Source organism: Cyprinodon tularosa, unplaced genomic scaffold, assembly GCF_016077235.1.
Source record: "Cyprinodon tularosa strain WSP-4 unplaced genomic scaffold, ASM1607723v1 ctg922, whole genome shotgun sequence".
NCBI lineage: Eukaryota > Metazoa > Chordata > Actinopteri > Cyprinodontiformes > Cyprinodontidae > Cyprinodon > Cyprinodon tularosa.
In genome coordinates this window covers 373,060-400,505 of record NW_024039699.1, presented here as the reverse complement: position 1 = coordinate 400,505, position 27,446 = coordinate 373,060, and the positions used below count along the sequence as shown (strand labels likewise).

The 27,446-nt window shown below is 57.7% G+C and overlaps 1 protein-coding gene across 1 annotated transcript in view; it reads right to left on the bottom strand.

Annotated features, from left to right (window-relative positions):
* Positions 1–4,281: 4,281 nt before the first annotated feature.
* Positions 4,282–27,446, bottom strand: part of lonp1 (lon peptidase 1, mitochondrial) — a 33,556-nt gene continuing 10,391 nt past the window's right edge. The window contains exons 7-20 of the mRNA XM_038274623.1: positions 26,298–26,427; positions 26,134–26,217; positions 25,990–26,058; positions 25,395–25,546; positions 25,172–25,310; positions 24,909–25,087; positions 24,161–24,248; positions 23,284–23,406; positions 23,090–23,206; positions 21,953–22,130; positions 21,716–21,895; positions 5,942–6,087; positions 5,415–5,579; positions 4,282–4,713 (exon numbers count right to left, since the gene is read on the bottom strand). Of these exons, the coding sequence (XP_038130551.1) occupies positions 4,564–4,713; positions 5,415–5,579; positions 5,942–6,087; positions 21,716–21,895; positions 21,953–22,130; positions 23,090–23,206; positions 23,284–23,406; positions 24,161–24,248; positions 24,909–25,087; positions 25,172–25,310; positions 25,395–25,546; positions 25,990–26,058; positions 26,134–26,217; positions 26,298–26,427 (1,900 nt within the window). The 3' untranslated portion in view covers positions 4,282–4,563. The remainder of the gene's footprint in view (positions 4,714–5,414; positions 5,580–5,941; positions 6,088–21,715; positions 21,896–21,952; positions 22,131–23,089; positions 23,207–23,283; positions 23,407–24,160; positions 24,249–24,908; positions 25,088–25,171; positions 25,311–25,394; positions 25,547–25,989; positions 26,059–26,133; positions 26,218–26,297; positions 26,428–27,446) is intronic.

The following is a 27,446-nucleotide window of genomic DNA, read 5'->3' as shown; positions in this document are numbered from 1 at the left end:
TTTTACCCATTTTATCCATCAAATGTAAAGAAAATTTTGCAATCCTTTCAGAAAGCGAAATATTCATCCATCCATCCATCTTCTTCCTCCTATCCGGGGTCGGGTCACGGGGGTAGCAGCTTCAGTAGGGAGGCCCAGACGTCCCTCTCTCCAGCCACTTAGTCCAGCTCCTCCAGGGGAACCCCAAGGTGCTCCCAGGCCAGCAGAGAAACATACAGGTGCTGGTCATAAAATTAGAATATCATGAAAAAGTAGATTGATTTCAGTAATTCCATTTAAAAAGTGAAACTTGTATATTATATTCATACATTACATACAAACTCATATATTTCAGATGTTTATTTTGTTTAATTTTGATGATTACAAATGACAACAAATGAAAATCTCAAATTCATCATATCAGAAAATTAGAATATTACTGAAGACCAATAAAAACAAAGGATTTATAGAAATGTTGGCCAACTGAAAAGTATGAACATGAAAAGTATGAGCATGTACAGCACTCAGTATTTAGTTGGGCCTCCTTTGGCCTGTATTACTGCAGCAATGCGGCGTGGCATGGAGTCGATCAGTCTGTGGCACTGCTCAGGTGTTATGATAGCCCAGGTTGCTCTAATAGTGGCTTTTAGCTCTTCTGAATTGTTGGGTCTGGTGTATTGCATCTTCTTCTTCACAATACCCCATAGATTTTCTATGGGGTTAAGGTCAGGAGAGTTTGCTGGCCAATTAAGAACAGGGATACCATGGTCCTTCAACCAGGTACTGGTAGCTTTGGCACTGTGTGCAGGTGCCAAGTCCTGTTGGAAAATGAAATCTGCATCTCCAAAAAGTTGGTCAGCTGCAGGAAGCATGAAGTGCTCTAAAACTTCCTGGTATGTGGCTGCGTTGACCCTGGACCTCAGAAAACACAATGGACCAACACCAGCAGATGACATGGCACCCCAAACCATCACTGACTGTGGAAACTTTACACTGGACTTCAAGCAACGTGGATGAAGTGCCTCTCTTCTTTTCCTCCAGACTCTGGGACCTTGATTTCCAAAGGAAATGCAAAATTTACTTTCATCAGAGAACATGACTTTGGACCACTCACCAGCAGTCCAGTCCTGTTTCTCTTTAGCCCAGGCAAGACGCTTCTGACGCTGTCTGTGGTTCAAGAGTGGCTTGACACAAGGAATGCGACAGCAGAAACCCATGTCTTTCATACGTCTGTGTGTGGTGGTTCTTGAAGCACTCACTCCAGCTGCAGTCCACTCTTTGTGAATCTCCCCCACATTTTTGAAGGGGTTTTGTTTCACAATCCTCTCCAGGGTGCGGTTATCTCTCTTGCTTGTACACTTTTTTCGACCACATCTTTTCCTTCCCTTCGCCTCTCTATTAATGTGCTTGGACACTGAGCTCTGTGAACAGCCAGCCTCTTTAGCGATGACCTTTTGTGTCTTGCCCTCCTTGTGCAAGGTGTCGATGGTCGTCTTTTGGACAACTGTCAAGTCAGCAGTCTTCCCCATGATTGTGTAGCCTATAGAACTAGACTGAAAGACCATTTAAAGGCTTTTGCAGGTGGTTTGAGTTAATTAGCTGATTAGAGTGTGGCACCAGGGGCCATCAATTTTGAACCTTTTCACAATATTCTAATTTTCTGATATGATGAATTTGAGATTTTCATTTGTTGTCATTTGTAATCATCAAAATTAAACAAAATAAACATCTGAAATATATGAGTTTGTATGTAATGTATGAATATAATATACAAGTTTCACTTTTTAAATGGAATTACTGAAATCAATCTACTTTTTCATGATATTCTAATTTTATGACCAGCACCTGTAGTCCCTCCAGCGTGTCCTCCTGGTCCTCCTCCCAGTGGGACGTGCCTGGAACTCCTCACCAGGGAGGCGTCCTGGAGGCATCCTAACCAGATGCCCGAGCCACCTCAGCTGGCTCCTCTCCATGTGGAGGAGCAGCGGCTCTACTCTGAGTCCTCCCCGGATGACTGAGCTCCTCACCCTATCTCTAAGGGAGAGCCCAGACACTCTATGGAGAAAACTCATTTCAGCCGCTTGGATCCGGATCTCGATCTTTCGGTCATGACCTAAAGCTCATGACCATAGATGACGGTAGGAATGTAGATCGACCGGTAAATCCAGAGCTTTGCTTTTTGGCTCAGCTCTCTCTGAACCACCACAGACCGGTACAGCGCATGCTTCACAGCAGACGCCGCATCAATCCGCCCATCGATCTCCTGCTCCATCTTCCCCTCATTCGTGAACAAGATCCCAACATCCTCCACTAGGGGCAGCACATCCTCCCCAACCCAGAGAAGGCACTCTAATCTTTTCCGGCTCCAGACCAGGGTCTGGGATTTGGAGGCACTGATCCTCATCCTGGCTGCTTCACACTGGGCTGTGAGCCCATAGGAAGGGGGACCCATGTTTCCTCATCGGGCTATAACATGGGTCCCCCTTCCTATCCAGACCTTGCTCCAGAGTGGGGCCCCGGTGACCCGCGTCTGGGCAAGGGAACACTATGTCCATTTCTTGTATTCATCATAAGGGTGTTTGGGCTGCTCTTTGTCTGGCCCCTCACCTAGGACCTGTCTGCCTTGGGTGACCCTACCAGGGGGCATCAAGCCCCCAGAAAGCATAGTTCCTGAGGTCATTGGGACACTGCAACCCCTCCACCATGATAAGGTGGCAGCCCAGGGAGAGGGAAAGCAAAATATATTTTACAGATTTAGTACAGATTTTGATCTTTTTTCTCAAAAAGCATCACATAAGACCAGAGGTCAGGGATTAGCAGACCACGGTCCGGATCCGGACCCAAGCAGACTTAAAACATTTATAAATTACCGCATGTTGTCTGACGACAGTCTAACTTCCCTTGCTCCTCTTTTCCTGTTCATACGGTAAAGCCCTGGGGAGCGTCCGGCTCCAGGCTGCACGTGATCCAAATGAGCCAATGAGCTGTCAGTCTGGGTTGCTGCTGCTGCTACTTTTAGACACAGCAGGCAAACCTGTGGCAAGCCGGGCGATGGGAAAGAAGGAGAAGACCATGAGAAAAAGAGAGCAGAGAAAGTGTGGACTGCTGGAAGAACTGCGGTGAACTGGTGAAAGAAAAGTGAAATGGCGTGCTCAAAGATGACCCTGCACATTTAGAGGATGTTTGGCTCAACCTGCTGCTGTGAAGCAGGATTCTCCACCATGAACAGAATCAACAATAAATCTGGATCCAGGCTCAAAATGAGCTCCTTGATATGTGCTTGAGAATGGCTTAGTCTCTGGTTAAACCCAGGTTTAAAGCCTTGCAGGGCAGCCTAAAGCCCACTGCCAACATTAACACAGAAAAAAGAAAGAAAATAACAACCATCAGTTCAGGGGTTTGAGAAAATATGGGAATCAGGAAATTATCTATAAACCAAACTGAACGATTGTTGTTCTCTACGTCAAAAAACACTTTTGTTTTTTTGATAAATTCAATGTATAACATGGATTCATAAAAACCTCGTTTATTTCAGGTTAAATTCTGTTTAAAGTAACAGAAAAATGTCTCCAGACCTTTACTGGTTGATGATTTTCTTTATTCAGACTGCACTGATTTTTAATTGGTTACCGCTGCATTAGACCAACCAGACTGGTCCAGGATCTCCATATATGGGCAGGAATTCCTCTTCCTCCCACGTTTAAACTGTTAGAAACCCAACAGTAGATAAACCAGCAGAAGGACTGAAGGATGAAGCCAAACAGGCTCAGCAATGACCAAGAGGTTTGGATTATTTCAGCAGGAAGTTGGACCTGCCTGGTCTAACGGTTTGTTTCCAGGAGGGTATAACCCCTAGTGGCCGCTCCACACCATTACAGCTCAGCACAAGGCTTCCAGGTGATGCGGTTATTAATGCACGCTGGCGGCGCTGTAAGGGTTAAATATTGAACAGGTTAATAGCTAACTGCTAAGGCTACGTTGCTTTAAAGTCCCTTACTAGCACATCTGTGATGAAATGATGCCTTCACCTCTCATTGGTCAGGAGTTCCAGCTCCGCCCATTTCCTCATCAGGCCACTGCTTTACTAAAACCAACATTTGATCACTGTGCAGATGATCATCGCATTCTTCCTCACATGGAGGGCGGAGCGCAGGATGGGGGAGGAGACGCCTCACCCTCTGGTTCCCAGTATCAGCCTGATTAGACTAACAACCATAGGAAGAAACCGAGACGTGTGATTGGACTGGGCTCCAGAAGGCGGGGCTTATCACACCCAGATAAACAAGGTCTGGACTCAGTGACTCGTTTCCATCAGTTCTTTCTTTTCCTTTATTTAAATATAAACGGCTTCATCTGCGCCTCTCCAACCCTCTAAGGTGTGGATGGAGAGCTATTCCTCAGACTCCTGCTCAGCAGCACCAGGCCAGCAGGCAGTCTCTGAACTGTCCCAGAACTCTGTCGGTTCTGATCCAGTGACCCTGCCCTAACATCGGTCCTCCTCCTGCTGCCCTGACCAACGTCTGTGATCATGGCAGCTGTGGGATCCTAGGAAAGATGCTCTTTGACAGCAGTGAAACAGGAGTCCTAGTTCTGTGGGAAGACGATGGGGTAGATCTGGTTGTAGTGGTCTACAAAGTGGACCTCCAGTCCTTCCGTGATATAGTCTGGAAGGTCAGAGAAGTCCTTCCTGTTCTCTGCTGGAAGGATGATGCAGGTGACTCCGGCACGGCGGGCCTGAGGAAAAAAAGGACCACGGTCAGTCTTTATATGGACAGTAATGAGACCATCTTCACCAGAGGCTCTGCAGCTAACGCTCAGCTAACGCTCAGCTAGCACTCAGCTAAGGCTCAGCTAGTGCTAAGCTAACACTCAGCTAGAACTTAGCTAACGCTTAGCTAATGCTCAGCTAGCACTCAGCTAACGCTCAGCTAGCGCTCAGCTAAGGCTCAGCTAGTGCTAAGCTAACACTCAGCTAGCGCTAAGCTAACACTCAGCTAGCACTAAGCTAACACTCACCTAACGCTCAGCTAACACTCAGCTAAGGCTCAGCTAGTGCTAAGCGAACAGTCAGCTAGCGCTCAGCTAAGGCTCAGCTAGCGCTCAGCTAAGGCTCAGCTAGTGCTAAGCTAACAGTCAGCTAGCGCAAAGCTAACACTCAGCTAGCACTAAGCTAACACTCAGCTAGCACTAAGCTAACACTCAGCTAACGCTCAGCTAGCGCTAAGCTACCACTCACCTAATGCTCAGCTAGCGCTAAGCTAACACTCAGCTAAGTCGAGGCTAATTCTAAGCTAACACTCAGCTAACACTGCAGACGCATTAAAGCAAAACGCTTCTGGTCTCTTCTGTGCGCTGATCTGCCGCATAGGGATCTACCATGTTTGAAGCGCCGTTGTAGTTCTAATAATCTAACGGCGCGTGTTTGGGATTCTTACTGCAATGGTTTTCTCCTTGATTCCTCCAACCGGCAGGATTTTTCCAGTCAGTGACACCTCCCCAGTCATGGCCACATTCTGACGCACAGACCGGTTGGTTGCCAGGGACAGCAGCGCTGTGACAATGGTGCAGCCGGCGCTGGGTCCATCCTTAGGAGTAGCTCCCTGGAAGAGATTCAGGGAAATTCAGAAGAGTGAGGGGGGGGGGGGGGGGGGGCATGTAATGATGGAGCCCCGGTACAGCCCATGATACGGACCATCAGGATCCTCATCAGATCCTCTTTCAGTTTTACAGACCAATCTGACCAGTTATATCTGAGCCCTTCCTAAACCTTCTGCAGCCACTAAGAGCAGCTAGCAGCTAGCTCGAGGAGCTACAGATGCCCACCCCTACCCCACAAAGGAGTCAGCTGAGCTGATGGGCCACCAGTGGGAGGAGTCAGGTAAGGGAGAGGAGTCAGGTTAGGCTCCGCATTGAGGAATCAAAGATGTTTCCATCCTAGAATGGTAGGACGGATTCCTTTTACCTCTGGAACATGCAGGTGCAGGTGGGAGCTGGTCAGGAAGGTATTCTCTGGCTCCTTGGCCATGAGGAAGGCTCTGGCAAAGGTTGAAGCAATCTTTGCGCTTTCTTTCATCACTTCCCCGAGCTGACCTGTAGAGGAGATGGACCGTTAGACACCAGAGGAGGAGCCTGGAGGCCCCGTCGTTTAGAGCCAGACAGAACCAACAGACCAGGAAAGCCTGCTCTGATTCTGAGACACTGGATGGTGCAGCTCTTCCTTCTAGGACATAGGTCTTCAACAGGGGCTCCGTGACCCCTCAGGGGTCCGTGGAGGTACTGCATGGGGGTCATGAAAGTTCTGGTTGATTAGACTTTTTATAATTTCCCCCCTGCAATTTTTTCCACTGATTGAAATCTTTAAATCCACATGAACATGAATCCAACAGACTGTAGTAAACAGATAAATGGAGGCAGAAGATGTCTTTCAGTCATCAATGCTCACATTCAGCGACACACAGGAGCTCTTTCAAGCTGGACACCGTTTCATTCACAACACCTGTCCCATCAACCAGGAATCAGAAATACTTTAATAATCCCAGGGAGGGATTACTTTAGTTACATTACTCCATCTGTAATAGAGCGACTATAGGACCAGTTTGATAGAACACTATATATATAATTAGGGGGTCTTTGGCCTGGAAAACATTGAAGACTGGACTAGGAATCAAACCCTGACCCCCCAGGGTGCAGACCAGGAAGCAGAGTCCTAGTTTAACAGACCTCTCTGCAGCTTCTCTACTGTTACTCCATCCAGACAGTGTCTTGCCCACGACCAAAATCTAATAAATTAGCAAAGATTCCCAAAGGAGTAAACCATGAAAATCTAATCAAAATACCTCCAGTTGGAGAAAAAAGTTAAAACGATCAAACATTTAACATAAGATCTCTTTCCTCAAAATGCCAGTTAAAGGTATTGTGGAGGATTTTTGCGAATGTTTTAAAAGACCCTCAAATGCACATGAACAACCCTGTTCCCGCTCAGAGAGGGAACGCATATCAGACCCGTCCAAGAGCGGTTTAAAAGTTGCTGTTGTCATACCAGCTTGCTGTGTCGACCGCCCGCTCTAACCCCTAAATACCTCCATCACTATAGAGCGGGCACTCTATAGTGAACTTTATAGTGAACTCAGTTAACTGACCGTTCAGACAGATGATCACTGCTTTTTGCTGCGTTGGTCACGTAGCTCCTCCTCCACCACACTGTTCCTGCACCATCTTTGTTATTAGTCGCCGCTGTGACAGCAAATCCCATAATGCTTTGCGAGGAGAACTCTCCTTGGAAAGCATTCTGGGATATATCTGCCTCTTGAGGACTTTCCTTTCTTCTCATCCACTTCGTAGACACTTTTTCTCTTACGACCATCGGCCATTTTCAAAGAACGGGGGTGAGAAAGATGAGCTTCAATGACCGTCTGAAACCGTGGCTCACCACAGATATATGCCTGAAAGTGTGCATGCACAGAAAAAGGTTGCTAATGGGGCGAGCATGTAGGACGGCCTAACGTAAACATATCACCAGAATGATTGACAGTTAGGAGGACCACTGACTGAGATGATCCACTCGGAAATAAAAGATCCTACTCTATAGCTTTAATGACTTTAACTGTGATGTTTGTGACGTAGTGGGAGATTTTAACATCCATGCTGACATTGAAGGCGATAGCTTAAGAGCAGCCTTTAATGCTATCCGACCACTTTCTAATAACCTTCAGGATTACTTTAACAGAGTTCTCCTCCCCCAAAAGAAGGTTACATTTTAGTAGATCTTTATCAGATAGAGCAGTTATAGATTTTAAAGAATCTGCTTCACTTTCTCTCTCCTCTGTGTCGCTGAGCAGTGCTGCAGAGTGCAAAAGCTTAGCTTATTCCCCTTCACAGGTTGATGATTTTGTTGATGGGGTTGCTAGTTCTCTGCGTATTGCCTTAGACAACGCAGCTCCTTTGAAAATGAAAACCGTTAAAAATAGAAAGCTGCTCCTTGGTTTAATGCAGAGCTGCGTACTTTGAAGCAAAATAATCAACTCAGCGACATCTGTGCTGCTTTTCTTTTAATGTTATCAAAGTTCTTTGTTTTCACGTAATTTCAGTCTGGATGGGATCCGTCTAAATACTGGAAGGTTGGGAGCATCACTAACATGGATGATAATTAATATAGAGAATTATTTATATAAAATCAAACTTCATTTCCCAGGCAATTTATAGCACAAAAACACTTTCGGGGGAAAAGTTAAAGTTTTCCTATTTTTCTTTTTTGAATTTGAAAGGGAGGCCTAAACAGGGTAAAAAAGGTCAGCTTCATTTGCCCAGTTGAGGTGCTGTCTCTAAAAGGGGAAAAGCCTTCTGCCGGGAACTAATCTAAAATCTTTCATTAGTTTAACATAAAAGAGCCTCAGGATGCAAAAAAAATTTCCAGGTTTTTTTTTTAATTAAAAAATCGGGGATAGAAAGGCAAGCTCCACCTCCCAGGAGCGTGAGAAACAACACTGCCCTGAAACCCCTCAAAGGGAAAAACCGTCTTTTTTAAAGGCCCGCCCCTCCCAAAAGGTGGGCGGAGCGATGTCCTAAAAGGGAAAAGGGGGAGCCTCCTACAGACCAAACCCCAAAATCAAACAGTCAGATCCTAAAGAAACAGATCCCCGTGCTGAAAAAGAAACCGCAAAAAAAAACCCCGTTTTTAACCCAGAGCTGTCCCAGGGCCGGGGCCCCATGCCCACCCCGGGGGGTGACGTCGAAACTTTGGGGTCCACGGGAAAAACTGGGTTTACCCCCAACAAAATCCAAAAGGGTTTGCCCTGGGGGCCACCGCCATGGGATCCTCCCGTTTCCGCTCCCCGATGTAAAAACGCCATTTTAAAACGGAAGACCTGAGGGGGACAAAGGAGACAGGGGAGGGGGTGGGGGAGGTGGAACTGGGGGACTGGGGTGGGGGGACGGGAGGTCAGGGGAAAGGCCCGGGGAGGGAGGCGGGGAAAGGAGGTCAGCAGAGGTCAGCGGGGGTCAGGGGGGGAGGTCAGCAGGGGTCACGGGGGGTCAGCGAGGGAGGTCAGCAGGGGTTCAGCGAGGGAGGTCAGCAGAGGTAAACGAGGGGATCAGGGGAAGGTTTAACAAGGGAGGTCAGGGAGGGAGGTCACGGGGCAGGGAGGGGGGCAGCGGAGGTCGGGGAAAGGGGGGTCGGGGGAAAAGGGGGTCAGCGGGGCACGGAGGTCAGGGGGGGAGGTAAAAAGCAAAAGGTCAGGGGGGTTTCACCCAAAGGGAGGTCAGCAGAGTAAACGAGGGAGGTCACAGAGGCAGCGGGGAGGTCAGCGGGCCCCACGGGGGAGGTAAAGGGGGGGAGGTCACCCGGAGGTCAGGGAGGGAGGTCAGCGGAGGTCAGGGAGGGAGGTCAGGGAAGGAGGTCAGCAGAGGTCACGGAGGCCCAAGGAGGGAGGTTTAAACAGAGGTCAGCGGGGCCCAGCGGGGGAGGCCCAGCAGGGGGTTCCCAGGGAGGGGGGGGGGGTCAGCAAAAAGGGTCAGCGAGGGAGGTCAGCAGGGGTCAGCGAGGGAGGTCAGGGAGGGAAAAAGGCCGGAGGTAAAGGAGGGAGGTCAGGGGATTTAAAGGGGAGGGAGGTCAGGAGGCCCGGGAGGGAGGTCAAAAGGGTCGGGGAGGGGGGTCAGTGGGGGTCAGGGAGGGAGTAAAAGGAAAGGGAGGTCAGGGAGGGATTCAGGGGGGAGGTCACGGGGGTCAGGGGGGGGGAGTCGGGAAGGGGGGTAAACAGAGGTCAGCGGGGGTCCGGGAGGGAGGGTCACCCAAGGGGGGTCAGCGGGGGTAAAGCGAGGGAGGTCAGCAGAGGTAAAGCGGGGGAGGTCAGCAGGGGGTCACGAGGGGGGCAACGGGGGCCAGCGAGGGAGGTCAGGGGGGAAAAGGTCAGCGGGAGGGCCCAGGGGGGGAAAAGGTCAGCGGAGGCCCAGGGGGGAGGTCAGGGAAGGATTTCAGCAGAGGTCACGGGGGTTTCAGGGGGGGGTCAGCAGGGGTTTCAGGGGAGGTCAGCGAGGGGTCACAAGGTAAACCCGAGGGGGGGTTCAGCAAAGGCCCACGAGGGGGGTAAAGCAAAGGAAAGCGGGGGAAAACCCAGGGAGGGGGGGTTTCACGGAGGTAAAGGGAGGGGGGTCAGCGGAGGTAAAGGGAGGGAGGTCAGGGGAAGGTCAGGGGGGGGAAGGTCAGCAAGGTCGGGGAGGGAGGCAGTGGGGGGAAAAAGGGAGGAGGTCAGGGAGGGGGGCCCAAGGGGGGGATTTCAGGGAGGGAGGTCAGGGGAAGGGTCGGGGAGGGAGGTCGGGGAAAGGAGGTCAGCAGAGGCCCAGCGGGGGTGGGGGAAAAGGGGGGGTCAGCAACCAACAGGGAGGGAGGTCAGGGAGGTCACGAGGGGGTCAGCAGGGGGTCGGGGGCGGGGGAAAGGTCAGGGAGGGAGGCCCAGCGGGGGGTCAGGGGGGGGACAGCGGGGGTTCAGGGAGGGGGGTTTTCCGGGCGGGGGTCAGGGAGGGGGGTCACAGGGGTTCAGGGAGGGAGGTCATGGGGGGTCAGGGAGGGGGGTCAGGGAAGGGAGGTCAGGGGAGTTCAAGGGGGGGTTTCAGGCCGGAGGTCGGGGGAGGAGGTCAGGGAGGGGGTTCACAGAAGGGTCAGGGGAGGTGGGGGAGGGAGGTCCCCCAGGGGCAGCGGGGGTTTCAGCAGGGAGGTCAGCAGAGGTCAGCAAAGGGAGGCCCAGCAAGGTCAGCGGGGGGTCAGCGGAGGCCCAGCGGGGGAAAGGTCAGGGGGGGAGGTCAGGGGAGGTCGGGGAGGGGGGTTTAAACGGGGGTCAGGGGAGGGAGGTCGGGGAAAGGAGGTCAAAAAGAGGTCACGAGGCCCAGGGAGGGGGGGTAAAGCAAAGGTCAGCGGAGGTCGGGCGGGGGAGGCCCAAAAGAGGTCAGCGAGGGGGGGTCACAAGGTCGCGAGGGGGCAGCGGAGGTCAGGAGGGGTCGGGGAGGGGGGCCAGAACGGAGGTCAGGGAGGGAGGTCAGGGGAGGTAAAGGGAGGGAGGCCCACCGGGGGTCGGGAGGGGGGGTCAGAGAGGCCCGGGAAAGTAGGTCAGGGAGGGAGGGCCCGGGGGAGGTAAAGGGAGGGGGGGCCCCCAGCGGAGTTCAGGGGGGGGGAAGGTAAACGAAGGTCAGGAGGGGGAGGCCCGCAGAGGTAAAGGGAGGGGAGGTCAGTGGGGGGTCGGGGAGAAGGCCAAAAGAGGTCAGGGGGGAGGTCAGGGGGAGGTCAGGGAGGGAGGCCCGGGGGGGGGTCAGGGAGGGAGGTCAGCAGAGGTCAGGGAAAGGAAAATCAGCGGAGGCGGGGAGGGAGGTCAGCAACCCAGGGGGGGAGGTCATGGAGGTCGGGGGAGGAGGGTCAGGGAGGTCAGGAGGGGGTCAGGGGAAAGGTCGGGGGAGGGAAGGTCAGGGGAAGGCCGGGAGGGGGGGCAGCAAGGTAAAGGGAGGGGGTCAGTGGGAGGTCAGGAGGAGGTCACGGAGGTCAGGGGAGGGAGGTCACGGAGGTAAAGGGGGGGAGGTCATGGAGGTCAGGGGGGGGAGGTCAGACAGAGGTCGGGGAGGGGGGGGTCAGTGGAGGTCAGGGAGGGGGGTCAGCAGAGGTCGGGAGGGAGGTAAAGCGAGGTCAGGGAGGGGGGTCAGCAGAGGCCCAGGAGGGGTCAGCAGAGGTCGGGGAAGGGAGGTCATGGAGGTCGGGGAGGGGGGTCAGCAGAGGTCAGGGAGGGGGGGACCAGGAGGTAAGGGGGGGAAAGGCCCAGCAGAGGCCCGGGAAGGGAAAGGCCCAGTGGTTTTTCAGGGAGGGGGGGGCAGGGAGGGAGGTCACCCGGAGTTAAAAGGAGGGAGGGTCAGCCGGATTAAAAGGGAGGGGGGTCACGGAGGCCAGGGAGGGAGGTCAGCGGAGGCCCAGGGAGGGAGGTAAAGGGGAGGTCAGGGAGGGAGGTAAAGGGGGAAGGTCAGGAAAAAAGGTCAGCGGAGGTCAGGGGGGGGGGGTCAGGGAGGGAGGTCATGGGGGAAGGTCAGGAGGGGGGTCAGCAAAATTTCAGGGAGGGAGGTCATTTTGGGGTCAGGGAGGGAGGTCAGTGGGGGCCGGGAGGAGGTCAGGGGAAAGGTCAGGGAGGGGGTCAGCAAGGTCGGGAGGGAGGCAGTGGGGGCAGGGAGGGAGGTAAAGGGGAGGTCAGGGAGGGGAGGTGGGGGAAAGGGAGGCCAGCAAAGGCCCAGGGAGGGGGGTCAGCAGAGGTCGGGGAGGGAGGAAAAATGGAGGTCAGGGAGGGAGGTCAGTGGGGGCGGGAAAGAGGTCAGTGGGGGGCAGGGAGGAGGTCAGGGGGGTCCAGGGAGGGAGGTCACAGAGGTCGGGAGGAGGCCCAGTGGGGTCGGGGAGGGAGGTAAAGGAGGCAGGGAGGGGGGTCAGCGGGGTCAGGGAGGGAGGCCCAGCGGAGGCCCCGGGGAAAGGTCAGCGAGGAGGTCACCCAGAGGTCGCAAAGGGAGGCCCAGCAAAAAGGTAAACGAGGGGGGTCGGGTGGAGGCCCAGGGGGGGGGGGGTCAGCGGAGGTCAAAAGGGAGGTCAGCGGGGGTCAGGGAGGGGGGTTCAGTGGAGGGTCAGGGGGGGAAAGGCCAGCAAAAGGGGTCAGGGGGGAGGAAAAGGGGGAGGTAAAGGGAGGGAGGTCAGGGGGGTCAGGGGGGGAAAACCCAGCGGGGGTCGGGGAGGGAGGTCAGGGGAAGGTCAGGGAGGGGGGCCCAGAAAGGGGGTCAGGGGAAAGGGAAAGGTCAGTAAAAGGCGGGGGAGGGAGGCCCCAACAGGGGGTTCAGGGGGGGGAGGTCAGCGGAAGGTAAAAGGGGGGGAGGTCAGCAGGGGTCAGAGGGGGGTCAGCAAGGTCAGGGGGGGAAACCCAATTGGGGGTCGGGGAAAGGGGGGGCCCAGCAGAGGTCAGGGAGGGAGGTCAGGGGAGGTCAGGGAGGGGGGTTTCAGAAAGGGGTCAGGAGGGAGGTCGGGGATTTCCAGGGAGGGAGGGTTCAGGGAGGGGGGTCAGGGGAAATTTTCCAAAGGGGGGAAAGGTCAGCGGAGGCGGGGAAAGGAGGTCAGGGGAAGGTCAGGGAGGGAGGTCAGCGGAGGTCAGGGGGGGAGGTAAACCGGAGGTCGGGGAAGGGAGGCAGGGGAAGGTCAGGGGGGGGGGCATCGGAGGTTCAGGGGGGGAGGTCAGGGGGGGAGGTCAGCGGGAGGTCGGGGAAGGGGAGGTCAGCAGAGGTCAGGGAGGGAGGTCAGTGGAAAAAAGGGAGGGAGGTCAGTGGAGGTCAGGAGGGAGGTCGAGGGGAAAGGTCGGGGAGGGAGTCACCCAGAGGTTCAGGAGGGGAGGTCATTTGGGGGTCAGGGAGGGAGGTCAGCCGGGCCCGGGAGGGGGGGCCCGGGGGGGAGGTCAACGGGGTTTAAAGGGGAGGGGAGGTCAGCAGGGGGTCAGGGAGGGGGTCAGGGAAGGCCCGGGGGAGGGGGGTCAGGGGAGGCCCGGGAGGGGGGTTTTCAGTGGGGGTCAGGGAGGGAGGTCAGTGGAGGTCAGGGAGGGAGGTCAGCAGAGGTCAGGAGGGAGGTCAGTGGAGGTCAGGGAGGGAGGTCAGCGGAGGTCAGGGAGGGAGGTCAGCGGAGGTCAGGGAGGGAGGTCAGCGGAGGTCAGGGAGGGAGGTCAGCAGAGGTCAGCGGAGGTCAGCGAGGGAGGTCAGCAGAGGTCAGCGAGGGAGGTCAGCAGAGGTCAGCGAGGGAGGTCAGCAGAGGTCAGCGAGGGAGGTCAGCGGAGGTCAGCGAGGGAGGTCAGCGGAGGTCAGGGAGGGAGGTCAGCGGAGGTCAGGGAGGGAGGTCAGCGGAGGTCAGGGAGGGAGGTCAGCGGAGGTCAGGGAGGGAGGTCAGCAGAGGTCAGCGAGGGAGGTCAGCGGAGGTCAGCGAGGGAGGTCAGCGGAGGTCAGGGAGGGAGGTCAGCGGAGGTCAGCGGAGGTCAGCGAGGGAGGTCAGCAGAGGTCAGCGAGGGGGCCGAAAAGAGGCCAGCGGGGAAAGGCCCAGGGGAAAAAGGGGTTTCACCCAAAGGAGGTCAGCGGAGGCAAAAAGGAGGTAAAGGGGAAAGGTAAAGGGAGGGAGGTCAGCGGAGGTCAGGGAGGGAGGTCACGGAGGTGGGGAAAGGGAGGTCAGCAGGGGTCAGCGAGGGGAGGTCAGCGGGGGGTAAAACAGGAGGTCAGGGAGGGAGGCCCACGGGGGTTTCAGGGGGGAGGCCCACGGGGGCCCCAGGGAAAAGGTCGCGGAGGTCAGGAGGGGGGGTTTCAGCAGAGGTCGGGAGGGGAGGTCGGGCGAGGGAGTTCAGGGAGGGAGGTCAGCGGAGGTCAGGGAGGGAGGTCGGGGAAAGGGATCAGCGGAGGCCCCAAGGGAGGGGGTCAGCAGGGTCAGGGAGGGAGGCCCATTTGGAAAGGTCAGGGGGGGGAGGTCATGGAGGCGGGGAGGGAGGTCATGGAGGCCCAGAGGGGGGAGGTCAGCAGAGGTCAGGAGGGAGGTCAGTGGAGGTCAGGGAGGGAGGTCAGGGAGGGAGGTCAGCGGAGTTCAGGGAGGGAGGTCAGCGGAGGTCAGGGAGGGAGGTCAGCGGAGTTCAGGGAGGGAGGTCAGCGGAGGTCAGGGAGGGAGGTCAGCGGAGGTCAGGGAGGGAGGTCAGCGGAGGTCAGGGAGGGAGGTCAGCGGAGGTCAGGGAGGGAGGTCAGCAGAGGTCAGCGGAGGTCAGCGAGGGAGGTCAGCAGAGGTCAGAGAGGGAGGTCAGCAGAGGTCAGCGAGGGAGGTCAGCGGAGGTCAGCGAGGGAGGTCAGCGGAGGTCAGGGAGGGAGGTCAGCGGAGGTCAGGGAGGGAGGTCAGCGGAGGTCAGGGAGGGAGGTCAGCGGAGGTCAGGGAGGGAGGTCAGCAGAGGTCAGGGAGGGAGGTCAGTGGAGGTCAGGGAGGGAGGTCAGGGAGGGAGGTCAGCGGAGTTCAGGGAGGGGTCAGGGAAGGTCGGGGGGGAAGGTAAAGGCAGGGGTCGGGGAGGGAGGTCGCAGGGGTCAGGGAGGGAGGTCAGAGGGGGTCAGGGGAAGGGGAGGTCGGGCGGGGGTCCAGGGAAGGGAGGTCAGGGGGGGTTTTTAAAAAAGGGGGGAGGAGGTAAAGCAGGGGTCAGGGAGGGAGGTCACCCGGAGGTCAGGGGAGGGGGGTCAGCGGGGGTCGGGGAGGGGGGTCAGGGGAGGTAAAGGGGGAGGTCAGGGGAGGTCAGGGAAGGATTAGGGGGGGGTTTCAGCAGAGGTCAGGGGGAGGTCACAGAGGCCCGGGAAGGGGGGGTCAGGGAGTTCAGGGAGGGGGTCAGGGGAGGTAAAGGGGGGAGGTCGGGGAAAGGTCAGGGAGGGGGGCAGGGGAAAGGTCAGGGAGGGAGGAAAACGATTTTTCAGGGGGGGGGGTCAGCGGAGTTAAAGGGGGGGAGGTCAGCGGATTTTCGGGGGAGGAGGTAAACGGAGGTCAGGGGGGGAGGCACGGAGGTCAGGGGGGGGTTCGCGGAGGTCAGGAGGGAGGTAAAAGGGCAAGGTCAGGGAGGGAGGTCAGTGGAGGTCAGGGGGGGATTTCAGGGGGGGGGAGGTCAGGGGAAGTTCAGGGAGGAGGTCGCGGAGCCCAGGGAGGGGGGTCAGGGAAGGAGGTCAGCAGAGGTCAGCGGGGTCAGGGGGGGAGGCAGCGGGGTAAAAGCGAGGGGGGTTTCAGCAAAAGGTCAGCGGGGGGAAGGGGTCAGGGGGGGAGGTCAGCGGGGGGTCAGGGAGGGGGGTCAGCGGAGGTCAGGGGGGGAAAGGTCAGGGGAGGCGGGGAGGGAGGTCACAGGGGTCAGGGAGGGGGGTTCAGTGGGGGGCCCAGGGAGGGGTAAAGGGGGAGGGAGGTCAGCGGATTTAAAGGGGGGGAAAGGTCACCCAAAGGTCGGGGAGGGGGGAAAAGGGAATAAAAGGTCGGCAGGGGGTTTCAGCGGGGGTCAGGGAGGGGGGGTCAGCAGGGGGCCCACGGGGGTCAGCGAGGGGAGGTCAGCAGAGGCAGCGGGGGAGGTCAGCAGAGGTAAAAGCGAGGGAGGTCAGGGGAGGTCAGCGAGGGAGGTCGGGAGGGGGGTCAGTGAGGTCAGGGAGGGGGTCACAAGGCCCAAAAGGGAGGTCAGCGGAGGAAAAGGAAAGGGAGGTAGTAAAGGTCGGGGAAAAGGGAGGGTCACAGAGGCCCAGGAAAAGGGGGGTCAGGGAGGTCAGGGAGGGAGGTAAGAAAAAGGTCAGGGGGGGGGAAAGGTCAGCAGAGGTAGGGGGGGAAAGGTCAGCGGAGGGTCAGGAGGGAGGCCCAGCAGAGGTCAGGGAGGGGAGCCCAGCGGGGGCCCGGAGGGAGGTAAAGCAGAGGTCAGGGAGGGAGGCCCTTGGAGGTAAAAGGGAAGGGAGGCAGCAGAGGTCGAGGAAGGGAGGTCAGCGGAGGTCAGGGGGGGAAATTTCACAGAGGTCAGGGGGGAAGGTTTCACAGAGGATAAGGGAAAGGGAGGTCAGCCCAAACCAGGGGGGGGAGGTCAGCAGGGTCAGGGAGGGGGTAAATGGAGGTCGGGGAAAGGGGGGTCAGCAAGGCCCAGGGGGGGAAATTTCAGGGGGAAAGGCAGGGAGGGGGGGTCAGGGGAAAAGGCCCAGGGAGGGGGGGTCACGGGGGGTCGGGAGGGGGGTTTCAGGGGGAGGTGGGGGAGGGAGGCCCAGCAGGGGCCCACGGGGGAGGTCAGGGGAGGTCGGGAGGGAGGTCAAAAAAAATTAAAGCGAGGGAGGTCAGCGGAGGCCCAGCAAAGGAGGTCGGGAAAGGGAGGTCAGGGGAGGTCAGGGAGGGAGGTCAGGGGAGGTCGGGGAGGGGGGTCAGCGGGGGTTCGGGGAGGGGGCCCCACCCAGGGGTTCAGGGAGGGGGGCCCAGCGGGGGAGGTCGGGGAAAAGGGAAAGGTCAGGGAGGGAGGCCCGCGGGGGTTTCAGGGAGGGGAGGCCCGTGGAGGTCAGGGGGGGAGGCCCCAAGGGGGGGAAATTTTCCGCGGGGGTCGGGGAAGGGAGGGGCCCAGCAAGGTCAGGGAGGGAAAGGTCGGGGAAAAGGTCGGGGAGGGGGGTCAGCAGAGGTCAGGAGGGAGGCCCAGTAGGTAAAGGGAGGGAGGTCACAAGGTCAGGGGGGAAAGGTCAGTGAGGTCAGGGGGAGGTTAAGGGGGGGAGGTCAGCGGTTTTTCAGGGAGGAGGTCAGGGGAAGGTCAGGGAGGGAGGTAAACGGGGGTCGGGGAGGGGAGGTCAGAAAAGGGGTCAGGGGGGGGAGGTCAGTGGAGGTCAGGGAGGGGGTCAGCAGAGGTCGGGAGGGAGGTCATGGGGGTCAGGGGGGGAGGTCAGCGGAGTTCAGGGAGGGAGGTCGGGGAAGGCCCAGGGGGGGAAAGGTCAGGGGAAAGGCAGGGAGGGGGGTTTCACGGGGGCCAGGGGGGAGGTACCCGGGGGGGTCAGGGGGAGGTCACCAAGGTCAGGGGGGGAGGTCAGCGGAGTCGGGAGGGAGGTCAGCGGGGGTCAGGGAGGGGCAGTGGGGGTAAAAGGGGGGGAGGTCAGGGGAGGGAGGTCAGAAAGAGGAAAGGGGGGGGTTCAGCAAGGCCCAGGGAGGGAGGCCCAGGGGATTTTCAGGAGGGGGGCCCGCGAGGTCAGGGAGGGGGGTCAGGAGGGGGGTCGTCGGATTTCAGGGAGGGAGGTCAGCGGAGGTCGGGGGAGGGAGGTCAGCGGAGGCAGGGAGGGGGGTTCAGCGGGGGTTCAGGGGAGGGAGGTCCGGAGGCCCCAGGGAGGGGGGTCAGCAGGGGTCAGCGAGGGAGGTAAAAGCGGAGGCCCGGGGAAGGGGGGTAAAAGCAGAGGTCAGCGAGGGGGGGTCAGGGGAGGTCACGAGGGAGGTCAGGGAGGGAGGTCACGGGGGCCCCGGGAGGGAGGTCAGCGGAGGTCAGGGAGGGAGTCAGCGGAGGCCCAGGGAGGGGGGCCCGAAAAAGGGGGTCAGGGAGGGAGGTCAGCGAGGGACAGGGGGAGGTCAGGGAGGGGGGTCAGCGGAGGCAGGGAGGGAGTCAGTGGAGGTCAGGGGGGGAGGTCAGGGAGGGAGGTCAGCGGGGGTCAGGGGGGGGGAGGTCAGAAAGGGGGCAGGGGGGGGAAGGTCTTTGGAGGTAAGGGAGGGGGGTTTCCAGGTCAGGAGGGGGGTAAAGTGGGGGTCGGGGAGGGAGGAAAAGCAGAGGCAGGAGGAGGTCAGGGGAGGCAGGGGGGGAAGGCAGGGAGGAGGTCAGGGGATTTCAGGGAGGGGAGTCCGGAGGTCGGGGAAGGGGGGTCAGCGGGGGTCAGGGGGGGGAAGTCAGCAAAGGTCGGGAGGGGGTCAGTGGAGGTCAGGGAGGGAGGTCAGCAGGGGTAAAAGGAGGGGGGGTCAGGGAGGTCAGGGGGGGGAAGGTCAGGGATTTTCGGGGAAAGGGGGTAAAGGGGAGGTCGGGAGGGGAGGTCAGCGGGTCGGGGAAAGGGAGGTCAGCGGAGGTCAGGGGGGGAGGTCAGGGGGAGGTCAGGGGGGGAGGCCCAGAAAGAGGTAAAGGGAGGGAGGTAAAGGGGGTTCAGGGAGGGAGTCAGCGGAGGTCAGGGAGGGAGGTCAGGGGAGGTCAGGGAGGGAGGTAAAGGGAGGGGAGGCCCACAGAGGTCAGGGGGGAGGTCAGCAGGGGTCAGGGGGGGAGGTCAGTGGAGTTCGGGGAGGGGGGAAAAAGGGGAGGTCAGGGAGGGGGGCCCCACGGAGGTCGGGGGGGAGTCAGCGGGGTCGGGGAGGGGGGGTCAGCGGATTTCCCGGGAGGGAGGTCAGCGGATTTCGGGGAGGAGGTAAAGCGGAGTTCAGGGAGGGAGGTCAGCGGAGTCGGGGAAGGGGGGTCAGCAAGGTCAGGGAGGAGGCAGCAAACCGGAGAAAGTCAGAAGCCCCTTTCCCTTTGGGAAAGGGGGAAGCCCTTTCCCCCCATATGGGGTAAAGATGGTGAAGCCCCGGATGGAAAGCGAGCTTCCAGCAGCCTTTTAAAAATGAAGAGGAGCATTTTAAAGGGGGTAAAAACCCCCAAAAAAAAGGGGAAAATTTGAGCCCCCTTTAAAGCCCCACCAGTGCAGTCCCACTGAAAGCTTCCCCCACCCCAAAAAGGGGGCCGGATTGGGGCCCAACATGGGGAAGACAGGAGGTGCTCGGGCCCCCCAAAACAACCATCATAAACCAGGCAAAAGGGGGTTTAAAAAGGTTTTCCAACCTGCCCCCCGTCAGCTCTCCCTCAGAGCTGAAAGAAAAGGTCATCAAAACGTTTCCCCCCTCACCTACCCTCTGGATCAGGACCCAAAGAACCAGACCCGGGGGATCCCAGCTTCCTCTGCAGGGGGCCGGGCTCTCCCTCAAGAAAGGGTGGGGACCCTTGGGTAAATTAAACCCCCCCGGTAAAATGTATCTTTTTTTTGGGCCCTTTTTGGACCAAAGAATTGGGGCCGACCTTCATCCTGATGGTGCGGGGTTTTTTAGAACGGGAGGTAACAGGAGCGTTCCACCTCTCCACCCCCCCCCATCAAAAATCTAAGGTGGCCCTTTAAAAAACCGTTTAAGGGCGCTCAAACAAAAACACCTTCAACCAAAACCCCAGAAGTATGGAAAGGGGTGCAATGGAGGGGAAACGGACCGGGTTTTTTAAAAGCCCGCAAGCGAGAGCCGGGTAGACCGCATCAGAGGTCACGACAAAACAGCTAAAAGCAGGTAGCCCGCATCAAAGCGTAAACGACCCAAAAGCTAGAGCAGGTAGACCGAAACAGACCGTCGGGAAACGAAACCAGTTTAAAAGCAGTAGAACCGCATCAGAGGTCACGACCAACAGCGAGGGGGCAGGTAAAAAACCGCATCAAGCGCACGACGCACCCCTTTAAGCGGGAAAACCCCCGCATCAGAGCGTCAGGACGCACAGCGGGGCCAGGAAAAAAAACCCCGCTTCAAGCGTCCAAAGACGCACCAAGCTAGAGCAGTAGCCCGCATCAGAGCGCACGACGCACAGCTAGAGCGGGTAGACCCGAAACCAGAGCGTAAACACGCACAGCAGAGAAAGGTAGCCCCGCATCGACGCCCACGACGCACAGCGAAAAGCAGGTAAAACCCCAAACCAAGAGCCGTCACGATTTTACAGCGAGAGCAGGAAAGACCGAAATAAAGAGCGTAAAGACGCCACGAGGGAAAAGGTAAAACCGCACCCGAGCTCACGACGCACAGCGAAGCAGGTAGACCGAAATCAGAGGGGCCACGACGCACAGCGAGGCGGGTAGCCCCGAAAAATCAGAGCGCAGACCACACAGACCCAAGTGCCCCCGGCATCAGAGCGTCAGGACGCACAGCTAGAGCAGGTAGACCGCATCAGAGCGTCACGACGCACAGCTGAAGCAGGTAGACCGCATCAGAGCGTCACGACAGCACAGCGAGAGCAGGTAGACCGCATCAGAGCGTCACGACGCACAGCGAGAGCAGGTAGACCGCATCAGAGCGTCACGACGCACAGCGAGAGCAGGTAGACCGCATCAGAGCGTCACGACGCACAGCGAGAGCAGGTAGACCGCATCAGAGCGTCACGACGCACAGCGAGAGCAGGTAGACCGCATCAGAGCGTCACGACGCACAGCGAGAGCAGGTAGACCGCATCAGAGCGTCACGACGCACAGCGAGAGCAGGTAGACCGCATCAGAGCGTCACGACGCACAGCGAGAGCAGGTAGACCGCATCAGAGCGTCACGACGCACAGCGAGAGCAGGTAGACCGCATCAGAGCGTCACGACGCACAGCTAGAGCAGGTAGACCGCATCAGAGCGTCACGACGCACAGCGAGAGCAGGTAGACCGCATCAGAGCGTCACGGACGCACAGCGAGAGCAGGTAGACCGCATCAGAGCGTCACGACGCACAGCGAGAGCAGGTAGACCGCATCAGAGCGTCAGGACGCACAGCGAGAGCAGGTAGACCGCATCAGAGCGTCACGACGCACAGCGAGAGCAGGTAGACCGCATCAGAGCGTCAGGACGCACAGCGAGAGCAGGTAGACCGCATCAGAGCGTCAGGACGCACAGCTAGAGCAGGTAGACCGCATCAGAGCGTCACGACGCACAGCTAGAGCAGGTAGACCGCATCAGAGCGTCACGACGCACAGCGAGAGCAGGTAGACCGCATCAGAGCGTCAGGACGCACAGCTAGAGCAGGTAGACCGCATCAGAGCGTCAGGACGCACAGCTAGAGCAGGTAGACCGCATCAGAGCGTCACGACGCACAGCTAGAGCAGGTAGACCGCATCAGAGCGTCACGACGCACAGCTAGAGCAGGTAGACCGCATCAGAGCGTCACGACGCACAGCTAGAGCAGGTAGACCGCATCAGAGCGTCACGACGCACAGCGAGAGCAGGTAGACCGCATCAGAGCGTCACGACGCACAGCTAGAGCAGGTAGACCGCATCAGAGCGTCACGACGCACAGCTAGAGCAGGTAGACCGCATCAGAGCGTCACGACGCACAGCTAGAGCAGGTAGACCGCATCATAGCGTCACGACGCACAGCGAGAGAACAGACCTCGTGAGCTGGGAACTTTTAAACACTCAGGTCATACAGTGCGAGGTTTAGCTGCGTGCAGCGATTTAAAAGATGGTACAGAGAATGCCCGGCTTCAGGGAGAGGCTCGAGTAGAGCTGCTGAGGAGGATCAGACATCTTTATCTGATGGACGCCTCCCTCTGAGGGGTTGTAGGGACGTCCCACCAGCAGGAGGACCAGGGGACGATGTCTGGGATCAGGTCTCTCTGCTGTTCTGCAGCGCCTCTGGCTTCCCACAGCTGAGGCAGCAGGAGGTGAAGAAGACGAGTTCCTGGTGGAAATGAGTCAGTGGGGAAAACAAAGCTCCTTACAGACACCTGGGAGACGTCTCACCTTCTCTATCTGCTTCTGCAGGTTCCTCACTCCAGACTCTCTGCAGTACTGTCTGATGAGCAGACTCAGGGCATCCGATGAGATGGAGGCCTTCTCCTCCGTCAGGCCGCAGAGCGTGCGCAGCTGGGGGACCAGGTAGCGCTACACAGACACAGGATTAGAGAAGCAAACAGCAGCTGAACGTCTCTATGGCGCTGAGGTGTGTAGAACCTAGTGAGGTCTGAAGCTGCTCACCTCCAGGAGGTCTGAGGTTAGGCCTCAGATTCACTGGAGGAACAATAGACAGAATTTCTAAACATGGATTCCATTTCTAGAAATCGTTACACAGAGGCTGCAGTGGCTTCATCCTGTAAGCTAAAGCTCGCCTCCATCCCATGATACATCATTGTTTTACTGTCACTGCAGCCAAACATTGCAGGAACATTTGCTCAGTCGCCCTCAGTACAGCGGCCGGCTAGCAGCTCCGGTCCGGCTAGCAGCTCCGGTCCGGCTAGCAGCTCCCGGTCCGGCTAGCAGCTCCCGGTCCGGCTAGCAGCTCCCGGTCCGGCTAGCAGCTCCGGTCCGGCTAGCAGCTCCCGGCCCGGCTAGCAGCTCCGGTCCGGCTAGCAGCTCCCGGCCCGGCTAGCAGCTCCGGTCCGGGTAGCAGCTCCGGTCCGGCTAGCAGCTCCCGGTCCGGCTAGCAGCTCCCGGCCCGGCTAGCAGCTCCCGGCCCGGCTAGCAGCTCCGGTCCGGCTAGCAGCTCCCGGCCCGGCTAGCAGCTCCGGTCCGGCTAGCAGCTCCCGGCCCGGCTAGCAGCTCCGGTCCGGCTAGCAGCTCCGGTCCGGCTAGCAGCTCCCGGCCCGGCTAGCAGCTCCGGTCCGGCTAGCAGCTCCCGGCCCGGCTAGCAGCTCCCAGCCCGGCTAGCAGCTCCCGGCCCGGCTAGCAGCTCCCGGCCCGGCTAGCAGCTCCCAGCCCGGCTAGCAGCTCCCGGCCGGATCAGTGACTGAGGTTTCCCCGTTCAGCTTTAGCTCTGCAGCTATCTAGGTTTCTATGGTAACCTGGGGCCCCTGATGGAACCAGCTGACTGGTTCCTTAGGTTCCTTGGGGTCTTGGTGGTCTACCTCAGCGATGGCCAGCTTCTCCTGGGCCACATATCCAGACACGTTGATCATCTCCATTCTGTCCCTCAGCGGTTCTGGGATGGTGTGGGTCACGTTGGCGGTGCAGATAAACAGAACCTGGAGAGGAACACACACAGCTGACCTAACTGGACCCAGAGGGTTTGGACCGAACTGAGCCGCCATCCGTCTCCCACCTTCGACAGGTCCACAGGAACATCCAGGTAATGGTCCAGGAAGTTGGAGTTCTGTTCAGGATCCAGCAGCTCCAGCAGAGCAGAGGACGGATCGCCTTGGTAACCGCGGCCTATTTTATCCACCTGGGGGGGGGGGTTTAGAGAGTTCAACAACACAAACATGCATTCTGTAGCTCCATTTCCACTGGCCTTTAGAGGCCGTGCAGAGCCTGCGCTAAACTGGTACTAGTTCATCAGTCGGGCTCGGCGTGGTTCAGTTCTGGCTCAGTTCTCTATGAGCAGCCAGCCTCCGTAATGGTTCCTACAATCCTAGCTTCCTAACGCGCCGCACGATTCCCAGTTACGATTCTGCTAAGCAGTGTGATGAACCTCAACGTCTGTCATAATTTCCTGCGTCTGGAAGTCCTGTTTAGACTATCGTTTGTCGTATCACTTCCCAAAAGCCCACTCTGTCAAGTAAATTCACCAAAAGCTGCCTGAAGGTTACGGGCGCTGCCATGTTGGTTTGCTTGTATCTCTCTAGAGAGCAGTAGTACCGTAGATCGCCACTAGGAGGCGAGGAACCGTGCTAGTGTGGAAACGGTTGTAAGAAACCGAGCTTGGCACGGATCAGTTTCGCTAGCTGTGACGGAACAACTGAAAGCCATGCGGGCAGGCAGCAGGGTTGCTAAGCAACAGACCATGTCTGACCACTGCAGGCCGTCTGTCTGATGCATCCAATTCTGAGCAAACTTCGTTAGGATCGTTTGGTTTGTCAGGAGAACCAGAATAGAAACTGGATGAGATTCAGGTGGACCTGACCTCCGTTACGGCGTGAGCGACGCGTCGGGCCTTTATCACAATAATCAGCCCCTCCCACATCACTCAGATGACCCACCTCATCGATCAGCACCAGCGGGTTCTCCGTCTTGGTTTTCTTCAGACACTGGATCATTTTCCCGGGCATCGCTCCAACATATGTTCTCCTGGAAACATTCAGATGCGTCTCAGATCGATGTTTAACTGCATGATGTTCAGGTAGCAGCGTTAAAGAGATAAAAACAACTAAAACCCAGAAGAAGAAATGGGTGGAACAGAAAAGGAAATTATTCTAAAGGAACATAAAGGATCCATCCGGAGAACCGAGGCAGAACCTGAACGGATTATTTTCCCAGAGCTGGAAATGCAATCAGACCAGAGACTGATTTTAACTTCAGTCTAAACATCTCTGATGCTTTTGGGGCCAATTTATGCTTAGATTCATTTTTCTTTCTCCATTAATTGATAATGTCTGAACTGACAGGAAGTGATTGGCTGATGGGATCTGGAGGAACTGATGAGGGTCTGAAACCATGAAGGAACTGAGAAGCTGAAGTTCCTCTGTGGATGAAGGCAAAGGGAGCAGCTCTGATCTGCTCCGCTGAATGAAGCGCCTCCGGTCGGCTCCTGGATGCCGACAGTTCAGCGGGGCCCTCAGTCAGCTGCGGGGCCCCCGCCCCAGGTCAGCAGCGAGGCCCCCGCCCCAGGTCAGCTGCGGGGCCCTCAGACAGCTGCGGGGCTCCCGCCCCAGGTCAGCTGCGGGGCCCTCAGACAGCTGCGGGGCCCCCGCCCCAGGTCAGCTGAGGGGCCCTCAGACAGCTACTCACCGATGTCCTTTGATCTCAGCCACGTCCGTCATGCCGCCCACGCTGAACCTGAAGTACTGCCTGTTCAGCGCCCTGGCGATGGAGCGGGCGATGGAGGTCTTGCCTACCCCGGGGGGGCCGTAGAAGCAGAGGATCTTGCCCTGGGTGGAGCCTCGCAGCTGGCTGACGGCGATGAACTCCTGAATGCGGGCAGAGAGAGAGAGACGGCTGGGTACCACAGCCAGCAGCGTCCTCTGGATTCATGCTGAGAGAGCTCCTCCTACCAGGATACGTTTCTTCACATCATCCATCCCATAATGGTCTTCCTCCAGAACCTCCTTGGCTCGGTCCAAGGACAGGTTCTCCTGGCTGTTGGTCCCCCAGGGAATGCTGGTCAGCCAGTCCAGGTAGTTACGGGTCACACTGAAACACAGAGCAGGAAGCCACGAGAGATCGGATCGAGCCCAGAACCACCAAGAATCGCCCAGAAGCTGGAATCAGGCCTACTTGAACTCTGAGGAGTGGTTATCCAGCAGCCCGAGCTTGTTCAGTTCTTCGTTGATCACCTCCATGATGTGTTCAGGGACATTCCGGTCCTTCAGCCTCTCCCTGAATTTGTCTTCAATGGCTTCTTTGTCGTCTTTCTCCAGACCCAGCTCCTAAAAACACAGGCAGGGAGTGAGAGGGGCAGGGAGTGAGACCTGCAGGGGCAGAGAGTGAGACCCTGCCTCCCTAGGCAGCAGCCAGCATGCAGCCATGTAGCTGACGCTGCGTTTGCTGCTACGGTGGCCGTTGGTCTTTATTTAGACCGGGACAGAAGGTCTGACCAGCTCTGCTCCGTTTCAGGGGGAAGGGTCCAAACCTCACAGATGTTTCAGTGCAGATGAGTTTTTCTCTTAGATCTGTGATCTACAATCTAGATCAGCCATAGAAATTGCATCTAGAGCGTTCAGGTCTAGGAAGACTCCAGCTTGTCTGCAATACCTGGACCTTTCCATCTAAACCGGCTGTGCTGGTAAAACGAACTTGTTGCCATGGTAACCCAATGAAGAGCCGTTTCATTTTAAAAGTGATCCCACAGCATGATGAAACTCTTCTCTACCTTCTTGATGATCTTCAGCTGCTCCTGCAGGAGGTATTTCCTGTGGGTCTGCTTGATCTTCTCCTCCACCTGTAGCACAGCAGAGGCTTAGTGAGCACACACGGCGAGCTGTGCAGAGGCAGATCGCGCTTTGTGACCTCTGACCTCACGGCCCAGCCGCTGCTGCAGTTTGCTCAGTTCATACTCCTTCTTCAGCAGAGACAGAGCTTTGTAGAGACGCTTGGGGATCTGCAGGGACAAATAATCACTTCATGGTTTTTGCAATAAGAGGAAAAACGATTCCTGCTCTCACAAGGAGGGGCTCCTACATTGGTCTCCTCCAGGACGTCCTGCAGCTCCCGGGACTCGGCTCCTGTCAGCGCCGCCCCCATGTCGCTCAGGTAGATGGGGTTATCCACCACCCGCTGACCGGCCTGCATCATCTGAAGCACCGACTCTCTGGCAGACAAACAGCTTTCAGCACAGAAGCAACTACAACACGTTTCTATGCAAAGCAAAACCTCCGTTAGCAACAATTAGCTTCTGTTCATCGGACAGAGCTGGAGGGAGCCGCCTACAGGTGGCGCTGTACCTCAGGAACTGTTGCAGTAGTCCTATCCTACACACAGGCTGTTAATGCAGAGTCCGACGTAAAAGGCATGTGAAACGTTCAAGGCTGGAGAAAAGCTCGGATATCTGAGAACGCAGTGAGGTTAACATCCCTGGATCAGAGCGCACCTCTGAGATAAATGCTCTGAAGTTAGCTAACTCCCGCACACTGGGGGAGGAGTGGTGGTGGCCACACTGGGAGAGGAGTGGTGGCTACACTGGGAGAGGAGTGGTGGCCACACTGGGGGAGGAGTGGTGGCCACACTGGGAGAGGAGTGGTGGCCACACTGGGAGAGGAGCGGTGGCCACACTGGGAGAGGAGCGGCGGCCACACTGGGGGAGGAGCGGTGGCCACACTGGGGGAGGAGCGGTGGCCACACTGGGAGAGGAGTGGTGGCCACACTGGGAGAGGAGTGGTGGCCACACTGGGAGAGGAGTGGTGGCCACACTGGGAGAGGAGTGGTGGTGGCCACACTGGGAGAGGAGTGGTGGTGGCCACACTGGGAGAGGAGTGGTGGCCACACTGGGAGAGGAGTGGTGGCCACACTGGGGGAGGAGTGGTGGCTACACTGGGGGAGGAGTGGTGGCCACACTGGGAGAGGAGTGGTGGCCACACTGGGAGAGGAGTGGTGGCCACACTGGGAGAGGAGTGGTGGCCACACTGGGAGAGGAGTGGTGGTGGCCACACTGGGAGAGGAGTGGTGGCCACACTGGGAGAGGAGTGGTGGCCACACTGGGGGAGGAGTGGTGGTGGCCAAACTGGGAGAGGAGTGGTGGCTACACTGGGAGAGGAGTGGTGGCCACACTGGGAGAGGAGTGGTGGCCACACTGGGGGAGGAGCGGTGGCCACACTGGGAGAGGAGTGGTGG